This window comes from Acinonyx jubatus, chromosome E4 (genome assembly GCF_027475565.1).
Source record: "Acinonyx jubatus isolate Ajub_Pintada_27869175 chromosome E4, VMU_Ajub_asm_v1.0, whole genome shotgun sequence".
In the NCBI taxonomy this organism is placed as follows: Eukaryota; Metazoa; Chordata; class Mammalia; order Carnivora; family Felidae; genus Acinonyx; species Acinonyx jubatus.
This window is the reverse complement of record NC_069395.1, coordinates 32,983,301-32,997,266: the sequence shown is the minus strand read 5'-3', so window position 1 is coordinate 32,997,266 and position 13,966 is coordinate 32,983,301. Positions and strand designations below refer to the sequence as shown.

The 13,966-nt window shown below is 47.4% G+C and overlaps 1 protein-coding gene and 1 long non-coding RNA gene across 3 annotated transcripts; one reads left to right on the top strand and one right to left on the bottom strand.

Annotated features, from left to right (window-relative positions):
* Positions 1–4,301: 4,301 nt before the first annotated feature.
* On the bottom strand, positions 4,302–13,287 carry LOC113603861 (uncharacterized). 2 transcript variants are annotated; one of them, XR_003425623.2, is made up of 4 exons: positions 13,132–13,287; positions 10,677–10,809; positions 5,973–7,146; positions 4,302–5,778 (listed from the first exon to the last, which is right to left on the bottom strand). It is a non-coding gene; the product is annotated as an uncharacterized LOC113603861 (long non-coding RNA). The 2 variants fall into 2 exon arrangements; XR_003425622.2 differs by lacking the exon at positions 13,132–13,287 and adding an exon at positions 12,074–12,141.
* Positions 4,678–9,108, top strand: IL10 (interleukin 10). Its single transcript, XM_027074588.2, has 5 exons — positions 4,678–4,842; positions 5,635–5,694; positions 5,967–6,119; positions 7,133–7,198; positions 8,275–9,108. Exons 1-5 carry the CDS (start codon positions 4,678–4,680, stop codon positions 8,365–8,367), a joined length of 537 nt encoding a protein of 178 aa, XP_026930389.1. The 3' UTR covers positions 8,368–9,108.
* Positions 13,288–13,966: the final 679 nt, after the last annotated feature.

The window sequence follows — 13,966 nt, the reverse complement described above, 5'->3', positions numbered from 1 at the left end:
TGCTGTCAGCCTTTGTGCTGTTGACCAGGCCTGTTGCGGCATCGCAGCTGAGGAAGCTTCTGTCCGGGATGCTAAGGAAGGTTATTCAAGGGAATACTAGAAATTTCAAGCTGGGGAAAGCATTGTGCATACTAGATGTCCCAGATAAGAAGAAATGAAACTCCCATTATCAGCCTTAAAATAATAACTACTAATGGGTGAGTAGAAGCCAAGCCCCAAGGGGATTCTTCATCAGGATAGTCATTCCCCTGTCCCGGGTGGGCACCATCCCGCCTTCTCTGCCTGTATCACCAACCTGCCTGCTCCCTCCCGAGTGGCTCTGGTTGCCAGGCAAGCTAGTTGAACCCTGAGTCCAGCAAGCCTACATTCTTAGCCTTCCATCTGTGGCTCCAATGGAGGCCCACAGGGCTGTTATAAAATTTCGGCAAGACTCAGAGCAACAGTGCCAGGAAGGCTTCCATTTTGCTGAGCGTTAGGGTAGCTGGAAGATGATTCCTTATGAGTTCTTGTGCTCTTAGACGGGACCTCAAAATCTATTTACATAGCACCCAACACACACACACACACACACACACACACACACATAGCAGTGCTTGCTTGCCTGGACCCCTCTGCAGCTAAAGTGGTGAAACTCACTGAGGGGAGCTTTTTGGAAAGATTGTTAGGATCTTCTGGGCTGACATGCCTTTGGACCTTTGGGCTTTACCCACCTCCCTTCTCCCCAACATCTTGCAACAACAGAGAGGAGAGGAGAAAGGCGAGAAAAAGCAGGTTCTAGATGATGTGGGTGCTGAACCGGCCCCAGACTGCCTGCCTCTGACTTCATGTTAAATGAAACCAAAAAAATATCCTTTTCTTTTTTAAGCCACGATTAATCAGATTTTCTTTCATTTGCAACTGAATACAGAAAATCAGGAATATTCCGGAGGAGGGGTGGAAAAGGGGAGGTATTTCCTCTCCCACAATATTCCTCTGATTCTCCCAGAGAGTCCTCACTGGGAAAAGTCATTTAAATTCAATTTAATAAGCATTTATCAGACCCCTGCTATGCATCTGGACTTAAGGGAAGATTGGACTCAGGCCATTCGCCCTCATGGAGTTCACGGTGATCAGTGGCCTTTGGGTCCTCATGAACTCCACAGAACCAAATGGTGCCCAGACTGACACTTCATCATCCATAGTTGCCCACTCTCTCACTTCCTCCCCTACATGGGCTCTTCTCTTGTACTAAAACCCAAACTCAAACTCCCATAACATGCAGACTGCTGACCTTTATGTCTCAGATGTGACTGTGAGTTTGACACTTGTCCCAGTGGATCCCAACGACTTTTCAAATGAATGGATACCTTCACGGCCTTGAGAAATAGAACGATGCCTACTTTTTTATGTTTATTTATTTATTTAATCGTTCATTTATTTATTTTGAGAGAAAGAGACAAACAGAGCATGAGTGAGAGAGGAGCAGAGGGAGAGGAGGACACAGAATCCGAAGCAGGCTCCGGGCTCCGAGCTGTCAGCACAGAGCCCGGCACAGGGCTTGAGCTCCCAAACTGCGAGATCATGACCTGAGCCAAAGTCTGACGCTCAACCAACTGAGCCACACAGGTGCCCCAAATGATGCCTATTTTTATTGCTCTTATTGTTTTGTCCACGTAAAAGCAAGGGCTCTTAACTTTTCCCAAAATATTCATCCCCATTTTCTCCTATCAGCTTGATGTCGACCCTCTATGTTGATAGAAAATATATTGGCATCTCCATTTGTTAATTAAGGAACTGCATCCAAAAAAACTTGCTATGGTTATCCTCAATCATTTAGATTCTGAAGTTTTGAAATGAGAGAGGACAATGATTTCAAATCAGTAGGGGAAAGATCAACTATTCAGCAAATGGCTTGAGGTAATTGCTTATGCGTTCCAAAAGAAATAAAAAAGTCAGAGCCTAAACCTAACCCTACCTAATGGATTATGGATTAAAGAAATGGATCAAGAGTCAGTGTTTGACTCTTGATTTCGGCTCAGGTCATGATCTCACGGTTCGTGAGTTCGAGCCCCACTTCAGGCTCTGTGCTGACAGCGTGGAGCCTCCTTGGGATTCTCGGTCTCCCTCTCTCTCTGCCCCTCCCATGCTCGTGCTCTCTCTCTCTCTCTCTCTCTCTCTCTCTCTCTCTCAAAATAAGTAAATTAAATAAAAATAAAAGGAAGATAGAAATGGCTTTGCCTACCTTCCCCCTGCCATCCTGTGCATGTGTGTGTGTATGCGTGTGTGTGTGTGTCTCAAATTATAAGAAGAAATTGTAAAAGATGCTGGACTGCCTCTCTGAGTTGCTTTCCTATCCTTCTGAGAGCCCAGACCGGCCTCCTGCATGTTACTTCCTGCAGCCCTGGTATAGGCTCATCATGTACTCTGCTATGCCCAACACAACACAGAAAAGAGAAAGCTGTATGGCCAGGAGCCTTCTTCCATGGACCAGACCCTGTGCAGGGAGAGGGGCTATGAGAGGGGCCTCATAGCCTTGCCTGGGGTTTGACTCCTCTGACCTGACTCTTCCACCATGCTGAATCTGCACCCAGAACACCCAACTCAGAGAGGCAGTCAGCAATATGGGCTAAAGCAGGCACAGTCCAGAAAACCCGGAAGGGAAGAGTGAAGGAGAAGGGTAGGAGGGGGTGAAAACTCAGCTCCTGACTTCTTTGCTTCCTGGCAGCAAAATTCAGTACTCCAAAGCCCAGTATAAGTCAGCAGGAGCCAAAATTCCTGCATGAGTTCCACCCTTTACTCCCTTCACTATTCTTAGGTTTTTGCACTGACACTCCCCAAAGTGTTGGGAGGAGAGGCCGCGGCCTCCTGATCTTGACGCACAAGGTACATCCACAGGTTGGGCATGGACCCCCTCGTTTCTTTCCCTTGGACTCACTCCAGACTGGCCTGGCCCCAGTATGTCTGCCCTATTTGCTCTGCCACAGTGACCTCCTCCACTGGAGCAGACTCAGGAGGTGTCCCAGGTGCCATCTGAGGTGTCGCGAGCGCAGATGCGGGAGGGCCAAGGCGTAACAGAAACACTGGAGACACCCTATATCTGAGTCCACTTGTGACTCCCCCAAGCCCCTCCCATGTGTAGCCCAAAGGCTGCTGGCAGGCAGGAGGGCAAGTACTGCTTCTACCTTGGGGCAGAAGGGATATAGACATAGGGAAGCCAAGTGACTTTCCCTGGTTTTAAAGAGAGACAGAACCAGGGAGAGCCCAGGCCTCCTGCCCACCCAGGTCAGTGGTCTTCCTCATCACTATCTTCACTGGGGAGGTGGGAAAAGCCCCTGTAGAAGGACAAGATCAAGGCATATCAAAAGACTTTCCAGATATCCGAAGAAGCGATGTCACTACCCCTGTCCTTCCCTTATTAAAGGCAGAGCAACCTTCCTCACTACGTCTGGCTACCCTACCTGCTTACCCTCAAAACCCCACATGTGCAAGTCAAAGATAAGACGGCTAAGACTTCTTTGGAAGGCAGGGGAAAGGAGAGTAGAGACAGGAAAGGGCCTGCTGTCCCAGTCTTCATGGAACCCTGACTTAATTTCCTTGTTGTTTCTACCTTCCCTCCCTCCTCACCCCCCTCGATCTTTCAAGCGTAAGTCTCCAACCACAGAAGCTCACAACTAAAAGAAACCTTAAGGATTCTTGAATCCAACCTTTTCATTCCACAGTGTAGAGAAGAGTAAGAAGCATGGACTTGGTGTCAGGCAGGGCTGGGTGCAACGTGTGACTCTCTCACTTAGCCTCCGTGTAACCTTGTGCAGGTTACTTAACGTCTCTGTGCCTCCGTTTGCTCACTACAAAATGGAGATTGATAAGGGTCACAGTGACGGGCAGGTGCCAAGCTATCAGTCAGGGTGGACTACTCTTGCTAACGTCCCCCAAGCATGGGGACCACCGAGGAGGTAGAGACACGGATCTGAGAGTTGAAATGAACTCAGGGCTGGAGAAGGAGCGTGGAGCACATCCCATGACCTTGCTAGTTCTGTGGGAAACTGGCCTCCGCGAGGGGCCTTCTTGGAACATAAAACAAAAGGAACAGAGGGAATTTTGAGGCTAGTCAGGTCACCCCAGTTCTCACTTGGGGAAACTGAGGCTCTTTCCAATTCAGCAAGGAAAAGCCTTGGGTATTCCACTCAGGTTGGGGAAGGGATCCAATTATTTCTCAATTCCAGTGCATTCTGGAATGGCCAATGTGTTCACGTCACTGTGACCTAGGAGCACGCGAATGGAACCCACAACCATGGGCCTCTCTGCACAGAACAGCTGTTCGCCCCAGGAAATCAACTTCTTTTTTTATTAAGAAAAGCTGGAAAGTTATTTTAAAACAGAGAGAGAGAGAGAGAGAGGTAGCTCGTCCTAAAAATAGCTGTAATGCAAAAGCTCATTATTCAACAATCCGTGTTGCTTACGATGCAAAAAAAAAAAAAAATTAACAACTTTAAGTTCAGCGAATGCAAAGTTGGAGAGCTCGAGGGAAGGGAGGGGCTGTTTGCCAGGAAACCTGTGACTGTGGCTTTTTATGAATGGGGAGGCCTCGCCGAACCCACAATATAAAAGGGGGACACAGTAGGTGAAGGTCTGCACACCAGGGGCTCTCTCTTGTGACACCAAACCACAAGGCCAACTCTCAGAAGGCAGAGCTTCGCCATGCCCAGCCCAGCACTTCTGTGTTTCCTGGTCTTCCTGGCCGGGGTAGGAGCCAGCCGACACCAGAGCACCCTGTCTGAGGACAACTGCACCCACTTCTCAGTCAGCCTGCCCCACATGCTCCGAGAGCTCCGAGCTGCCTTCGGCAAGGTGAAGACGTTCTTTGTGAGTATGAATGCCCTCCTGTCCTTCCTTCCTTGCCGGGACCACCTCAGCCAGGCATTCTGCTGGAGCTCCAAGAACCCTCCTTCTCATTCACCTCCATCCCCGGGATCCATTCCCCTCAGACTTCAATTCTTAAGGAGTCCCAGGTCGAGCCCTAGATGGAGTGAGTTAAGCTAAGCCCAGGTGATGCAACAAATGTGCGGGGGGGAAAAGCCACCTCCCAGGCAAATGCACTGGGACTCCTATGCTTAGAGACATGGGAGAAATCACAAAGGGTCCGACTGAAGATGAAGATGTCCCCCAAACCTTGTGGCAGGGAAACATAAATGGCCTCAGCCGAGCGGGCTTCCAGAACCAGGCAAAGCCTGATGGCTTGGGCAAGAGCCGTACAGAGGGGAAACCTGCATGAGATGCATCCCATCTCCAGACGGCTTTCAAAGCTGCCGCTGGATGTCCGCAGCGAGGAGAAAAGAACAGCAAAGAGCACTTAAGTGGGTGTGGGTGGCCCCTTTGAACCCGATCCAGCTCTGCAGAAAGGAGAGCAGGACCGAGTCAAGCTTCGGCCTTGGCTTCAAAACCTGGCCGAATTTTAAAAATAACTTGATCCTGATGTAACTAAGGGACCCGATTTAACTAAGGGTTCCAGCACTGTTGAATGTCCTTGTTTTGAAAATCTCCTTTCCTGCACTAATGAAAACTCAGAAGCTCTATAAATAAGAGGGCATCAGAAAGACATTTATTTCAGTTATTTCCTCAAACCTCGGGCTCACTCTCCTTTTGTTCTTCTTGCAGCAAACCAAGGACGAGCTGCACAGCATATTGTTGACTAGGTCCTTGCTGGAGGACTTTAAGGTGAGGGCCCGGGGGGGCGTGTGGGAGGCGAGCTTGCAGCCTGACTCAGAGAAGGGAGGCCGGGAGCTGGGTCTGCTTCCTTTGCTTTGAAAAGGAGAAGTGGAAAGATCTTAACTCAGCACACAGCCAAAGGGCTGGCCCTGGGGGAGGTGGCTGGTTAAGAAAGGTCCCTGGGGACAGAGCTGTCCCCCTCAAGCCGGGGCAGCCGTGCTTCCTCCCAGTCACCGACCGCATGCCCACCCCCCCCACCCCCCCACCCCCCCACCCCTTAGGGTTACCTGGGTTGCCAAGCCTTGTCCGAGATGATCCAGTTTTACTTGGAGGAGGTGATGCCCCAGGCTGAGAACGAGGACCCGGACATCAAACAGCACGTGAACTCCCTGGGAGAAAAGCTGAAGACCCTCCGGCTGAGACTGCGGCGCTGTGTGAGTGCGGATCGGCTCTTCCCCTCGGGGCTCGGCAGCCTCTTCCCACTCACACCCGGAGAAGCAGAGACAGCCTGGCGGGAGGACTCTCCGAAGGCGCTAGAGTTCTGTCTCTTGCTCCTTTCTTTCTGAGCGGGGAGTGGGGGAGGCTGCTAGGCATTTACATGTTTGCAAACAGCTTTCCTGTTATTTGTGAGTCATTTGTGGGTTATTAACTGTTCCCCTCTCTCTTTACGAAAGGGGCCCAGAGCTTCAGTCTGGGCTCCCTTTTCCCTTTGGATCTAGACCCTGAGCCCAGCCAGATGGGCCAGGAAGCAAGAGTCCCTCGGAGAAGAAACTCCCTTTGCTTCTTACTCTCCACCTTTGGAAAGCAGAGCCCTTAAGCGAGGCCCAATTGACAGGAGTTTCCCTGGCATTTTAGAAGGCCCAGGGGACTACTTGCCACCAGGCGAGTGTCTATGAACAATTCCCTAGGATAAAAATTTCTCCAACTGAAGTGATACCCTCACCTCTGGTTTCCTCTGTTCTCTCACTGATAATTGGGGAACCAGTTGGTCTCTATTTGTAGGACGGGACCATGCGAAGGTTTGGGTCGGCATGACTAAGTCTCTGCATCTCTCTTCCTTGGAGGACTTAGAAATGGTCCTTGGTGGCTGGAACTGAAGAAGAGGGACAGGACAGGGAAGCAGGAAAGGACAGAATGGCTGGCTCAGCACTTGTCAGCACTGTGGTGTTCGAAGAGGAAGCTCCAGGCTCCATCGCCTGGGTTTTCATGCAAGCTTTGCAAACATCTCAGAGAGGCTCCTGGAGAAGCCCTTTTCATCTCCCTGGGCTGTTTCCTCTCTGTCTAGTGGGCCAGGGTGATGGAGGGCTCAGTTCTCCCCAGGCGCTGTGGGGGTTAGGTATCCAAGATGAGTCTGACTCCTTCTTCGTGCTTCCAGCTTGTCCCCCAAGTGCTGTGGACACAGGAGCTGGGAGCCCACGGCATTGACACTTTCTCTTTTCCTCCACAGCATCGATTTCTGCCCTGTGAAAACAAGAGCAAGGTGGTGGAGCAGGTGAAGAGTACCTTTAGTAAGGTAAGTGGATGGCGGCAGAAAGGGTTTGGGGAACGTGACCTCTACCCACTCCCCAAGTCGTCAGGTGCTGAGCAGGCCCCGTCCTTCTCTCAAAGGGGGTGTGGGAACCCCACAGATGGTGTGACCTCCCCAGCCAGTGAGGAGCTGCCGCCTTGGTTATATTTGTTTTCTGTGAAGTGTCTTTGGGGGTTTCTAAATGACTGCTCCCCGCCTTTGCAGGCGGGTTGAGGGTTGAGACAGCCAGCCAGCCTGCGAACGCAGTGAGCTAGATGCTGGGGAGAGTGACAAAGGAAACAGAAAGTAGCTTGTTGGGAATCTAGACTCAAGCCACACGTGCAGGAAGCCAACACGTGAATGTGCACACACAAACACACCCAGGGGTTCAGCCTGGACTCCCCAAGACTCAGAGCAGGAAGTAGCATTCTCATCGACCTGGAGTTGGTCCATACTCACTTTCCAGGTGCCGTTCACACCTGCCAAAGTGCCTGAGAATGTCAGCTCTCAGATCGAGTGGGGTTTCACGCTTCCAACTGTCGGTGAACTCTTCAACCCCACTGCCCAGAAGCCATGTGGTCTTGTCCTCTTTGTGGGCTGGGGACAGACACTGGGCAGGGTTCTGGCATCAGGGGACATAAACCCCCTGATAATGGGCCAGAGGAGCAGGGCAGGGCCTGCTCCGTCCAATGGTGGGAGAGCATCAACATAAAAGGGCTCCTCCCTTCTCTCTTCTTACTGTCTTGCTGTCAAAGTTGTTCCCCTAACGTCTTTTCTCCAAATTCTGAATAAGCGTCATGTGAGCACATGACCTTTAAAATTGTTGAAAAGGCATCATTTTGTAGACTGTGCCTTATGAAGTGAATGTTCCTCTTGTTACTTGCTAGTCATGTTTTAGGTAAACATGTAGCCTTTCCCAAGGCACTGGGAATAGCCTTGGGCTTCTAGGCTCTGTCCTTCACCTCCCAACGCATGGGAGCAAGGGTAACTCCTGGGTCCCTGAGTCATGCCCATCCAAACCAGGGACTCATTTGCTCACTCAGATGGGGCTTTCACTAAACATTTTCTATCTCTCTACACAGCTCCAAGAGAAAGGTGTCTACAAAGCCATGGGTGAGTTTGACATCTTCATCAACTACATAGAAGCTTACATGACAATGAAGATGAAAATCTGAAACATGGTGGGGAACGAAACATCCAGGATGCAACTCTTCTGGACTCTAGGACATAAATTGGAGATCTACAAAATCCTACTCAGGGATATGGGAGAACCAAACAGCTCCTTGGAGAACCCGGTCATACCTCTCTCTTAGAATATTTATTACTTCTGATACCTCAACTCCCATTTGTATTTATTTACTGAGCTTCTCTGTGAACTATTTAGAAAGAAGCCCAATATTATAATTTTTTTCAATATTTATTTTTTTTCACCTGTGTGTAAGCTGTTTATGTAGGGTGATACCCTATGATATTTGAGTATTTTAAGAGAAATTGTAACTTATATAAGGAAAATATGTTTCTTGGGGAGCCTACTGATGCTTCCATTCCAAGCCTGACCATACTTATAGCTGTTGAGCTATTGTTCCTGACCTCCCTATAATTTCTCTGGGCCTGGGGCTCCTAGAGTATTGTAAAGACTCTTACGCTCTTAGGAGGAGAAACTAGGGAGCCCCTTTGATAATTAATATTCCAGTGGCTCAGAGGGATTCCCTTGACCCCATTCCCCAACCTCTTCATTCTTGAAAGCTGTGTCCTGCTTGTTATTTATAACAACCTAAAGTTGGTTCTAATAGAACTCAGTTTTAACTAGAAGCAATTCAATTCCTCTGGGAATGTTACATTGTTTGTCTGTCTTCATAGCAGATTTTAATTTTTAATAAATAAATGAGTCTTATTAAAATTATGTTATGGCATCATTTGACTTCTGTTTGACTAAAATTATTCCCTCAATGTTTCCAAGATAGAAGAGCGTAGGGAAATGAATTCTGCATTTCAGGTAAAGAAAACCAACTACCCTCTCCCAGAGAGGAGGCAAGTTCCAAATCTGATCAGAGGGGGGAAAAAAAGTTTCACTTCAAAAGGCAATAGCAAAGACCACCACAGTTTTCCTACAAACTCAATCCTTTAAGAAATTATCCTTAAATTCTTAAAGATCATGTTGATTTTCAAGGCTAAGGATAAAGTTCCGTAGATACCAAAATTAGAAAGACTGGCAGAGGACTTTTTTCTGTTTTGTTTTTGTTTTCTGGGGTCTTGTTTTGTTTTGGTTTGGGTTTTTGTTCTGTTTTGTTTTGGCTTCTTCAAGCCCAAAGGTCTGGGTGAATACTAATTGACCAGGGCTGTTGAGAAAATTAAGATAAAGAGCTAACATGGCTCCTAGGGCTAAGAGATGGTCCCTATACACGTTTGATTGTTGGTATTCACAACTAAAAACCCCTACCAAATCCTCTTTGAGCTGAGATCAGAGGCCCACCCAACTGAGTAGAATATAAGCAGATTAGCCCACTTGCTAGAATACCCAAGGATTCAAGCGGCTGCAGTCCCTTCTCTTCCCTCCTTAAGCTACCAGACAAATGTGAGGTTGGCTTTTGACTGCGGTCTATTGGGAGGGGTGTGGTGGCTGGGGAAGCCCTACTCAAGGCCCCGTGACTTGGAGGAGAGGGAGGGAAACAATGGTCTGAGTAAACACTGATCACCCTCATACTCTGCCCAGGCGGCCCTGGTCCGGGGGAGGATAGGGGCCAACTGGCTGTGGTCAGTTTTTCAGTAAGACCTGACTCACTTTAGTTAAAGTAACCAAAGGAAGGAAGTGGGAAGCATCAAAGCTGAAATTCTGAGATGAAAGGTTAAGAATGGAGGCCAGCTGAAGACCAGGAGAGAGGAGTAAGGCTCTCTACAGCAGGGCTGTCTGTACTAAAATGGAGAAACTGAAGTTTAGGCTGTTAGGGCCCTCTGCTAGGCGATGCATACTAACTTAAGGTTGAGGTTCACACCTCATGTGAGGGAAGTGGGCATCTGAAACCAAGAGACAGAAACTCACCTAAAGAAGCCACATGGCTGATAAGATGTTGACAACAGCCACAACTAATTGAGCGCTTTTTTTTTTTTTGAGCTAGTTGTTGCTAGGTATATGCGTATCAGGCATGCTATGGGGTATTATTATTGCTATCTTCTGTAAGAGGAAACAGATGTTCAGAAATGTTGGTGTGCCTTGGCCGCATAGATTATATGGAGAACGGAGCACTGAGAATAGCGTCAAATGCTTTTCCCTTCGTATTAATTATCTATCAATGCCTCCAAAATTTAGCAGCTTAGAGCAGCACACATTTTTTGTCTTTTCCTGTGGGTCGGGAATCTGAGAATGACAACTAGGGGTTTTGGTTCAGGGTCTCTAATGCGGTTGCAGTCAAAATAACATCCAAGGCTGCAGTCATCTGAAGCTTGGCTGGGGTTGGACAAAACACATCCAAGATGACGCACTTACATGGCACGAGGACTTAGTTCCTCACTGGCTACTGGCAGGTGGCCTTGGTTCCTTGCTACGTGGTCCTTTCTGTGGGGCTTCTTTGGTGTCTCCACAACACAACACAACAGCTGTCTTCCCCAGAGCCAGTGATCTGAGAGAGAGCAAGGAGGAAGTCATGGTGTCTTTTCGACCTAATCTCAGAAATCTCACACCACACTTCTGGCACGTTCTGTTCCTTAGAAGTGAGTTGGCAAGTATAGCCCATATTGAAGGGGAGATAAATTAGATTCCACATTTTGAAGGGAGGCGTCTCAAAGAATTTGTGGACGTCTTTTTAAACTACCACATCTTTCTAAGAACTTAGAAAACATAGCTCTGTGCTCGAACGGCACATCAGGCTCCTGGGTTGGGAGTGGGGGTAAGGGGAAGAGTCGGGTAAGCATCTCACCATGGAGAGGGCATCATCATGGACATAGCCCTCCTCCAGTCCTCTCTCGTGGGCTCAGTCTAATATGTTTACCTCTTTGAGCCTCAGTTTCTCACCTGGAAAACTAGCAGAAACTTTCTTCCCAAGTGTTATCTACTGAATGTTTGTGTTCCCCCAAAATTCCTATATTGAAGCCCCAACCCCCAGTGTGATGATATTTGGAGATGAAGCTTATGGGAGATAATTTTGTTGAAGGAAGGTGGAGCCATCCTCCTATAAGTGCCCTTATAAAAAGAGACACCAAAGACCTTGCTCTCTCCATCTCCCTCTATCTCTCTCCATCTCTCTTTCTTCACATGTGCCCAATAAAAATATCCTATTGAGCACACATAGAAAGATGACAGTGGCTACAAGCCAGGAGAAGAGGTCTCAGAATGAAACCTACCATGTTGGCACCTTGATCTCGGACTTCCAGCCTCCAGAACCATGAGAAATAATTTTGTTCGTTTGTTTAAGTCGTGCAGTTTACGGTATTGTGTTATGGTAGCCTGAGCTGGCTAATGGACCAGACTTGATACAAGGGTCCAATAGAATGTCAGGTATGAAGGTACATATGTCTTATAGATTGGAAATCTACAGATGAGAAGATGCAGTTTAGATGATCGGGATTTTTTTTTTTTTTTTTTTTTTGCAACAAGCCTTTATTCTCTAAAAAGAGCAACCACCTCTTCTCCCATGGCCCTCTTCACCTCCCACTAGAGTTTAGATAGAAATGAAGAATGAGAATCTCAGTCTATGGCCCAAGCTGCTAAGGTGAGGAGGGTGGGACCAGGGAGAGAAGCTCCCAAAATCTGTGATGACAATGTGGTTACCCTACCCAGCCACTGAAAGAAATCCAACAGATCGAAAGGTTCTGGAAGGAAGGGGTTGATATCAGAGATGTGAAGAAAGAGGAAAGAGAATTGGCTCAATGGCAGAAGCTACTCACTCTATGGCTTGTTGACCCTCAAAATGCTTATAAGAGTGGATCTAATTGTGGGACACGGGGACCAGCTTTAAGCCTGAGGGAGAAGCAGGCACAACACTCCAAGAGAATGAGAGCTGTATCCTAAGAGCAAACACTCAGAATTAAAAATGAAACGAAGATCTTTAAACTTTCACAAGCTGCAGAACTGGCTACAGAATGAACCAGTCAACTCTACCTTGGAGTGGGTAGTGGGTCCCAGGGGACACAGGTATTCTATTATTCAACCATCCTTTTACTCATCAACTCAACTTGGTGACTTTGGAAATTTTACTTCCCCTCTCTGGGCTTCCATTTCCTCAATGATGAAACAAGGAAGTAAGTCTGAATCAATGATTTTCAGCTGGGACCACTAGAGTCACGCACGTTCCTGAAAGTATTCATGGTGGAGAGACTGTGGGAACAATTTCCCAAATTTGAAAAAGTCTAATGAAATTGTACGTTTGCTATCCCCACCTCCTGTAAGTCTGCACAGTTTCATTAAAAAACACTTGTATGTGCTCGGCTGAAGCAAGAGCCCCTCGGTATGGAAAGGCAGGTCACCTCATGCTGGCCAGAAGCTCTATTTTTCTCGTCGTCTATTATATCTTTGATTAATTAAAACAGAAAATAGAATTATTTTTGTAAATTTTTTTAACCAGCCAAAATATTTTAAAATAGAGAGTCTCTGGAGGAAATTAATAACGGCAGTCCTTTGTGGTTAGAAGCTTCAAAACCACTAAATTAGATGAACTCCAAGTGCCCTCTGAGCCCATAGTTCCTAATTCCAGTATCTGATTCCTCCAATCAGCCAGGGATATTCCCACTTGAGCCCTTTTCTGGGACATGTTCCTGTCCAGAGAGTCTGCACTGTAATTGTCCAGACAGATCACCAGTCATCTGTGTACTATCAACAGCTCCCATCTTCCAGCAGGGTTGAGCAGCCACAGAGCTCTGAGTTTCCAGAAGCCTCCTTGACATTCTCTCTGGAGAGGATGGAGGAGACAAAGACCTACGGGAAAATAACACAGCTTGTTTCTTACTCCACAGCACAGGCATGATGTGCTCAGCCTCTGGAATCTGCCAAACCTCCAAGCTGCATGACCTTGACACATTGCCTTCTTCGGTATTCTCTTCTGTGACACGGAGAGAATAATCATTCCTTCTAGGTGTTGTTGTCATAAGAAATAGAGGTATGAATAGAGCAAATACTTAGTAAAACCAGCTTTTCCCCTAGGCATTTGGAAAAATGCTCACCTGAGACCAGATGGTGAGATCACTGCCATCACCATGAGAAACAGCCAGACACACCCTGTGTGCCCATCACTGAACCTGGACTTTCCTTAAAATGTTTTCTGCCTCCCTACCCACCACTTCTGGATAGGAAGAGAAAACGGACCATCCTGGCACTTGGGAAGGACAGAAAGGAAATGACATTTTCTTGAGTGCCTGAAGAACTACTTGGCTTGATGAAGTGAATATATACATCAGTTATAGCTACTAGAGTTACATTGGTTCAGTGAGCAGAGGCTTACTAGAGGTGCCTAACTGCCATCCAAAGCCATAATAGTTACACATACCATTAAATAAATACTAGGTTAATTACGTCAAAAGTTTTTATTGATCACAGCCCTGGCCTTTGTTCATATACGTTCGTTATCCATCACGGTTACTAATCTGTTAGCACCCTAAAAAATGAGACAGTCTACCACACTGCATCTTCCCTTACCATTATTCAAGGAAAAAAATACATTTTTCCCCCAAAGTCAAGAAGTCATTGTATAACAGAGCCCATAGTTCATCAAATATGCAACCCAGAATCTCACGCCTATGTGAAAAAGTCTTTCTGGATTATTTAGAAGAAACGGATGTCATGCC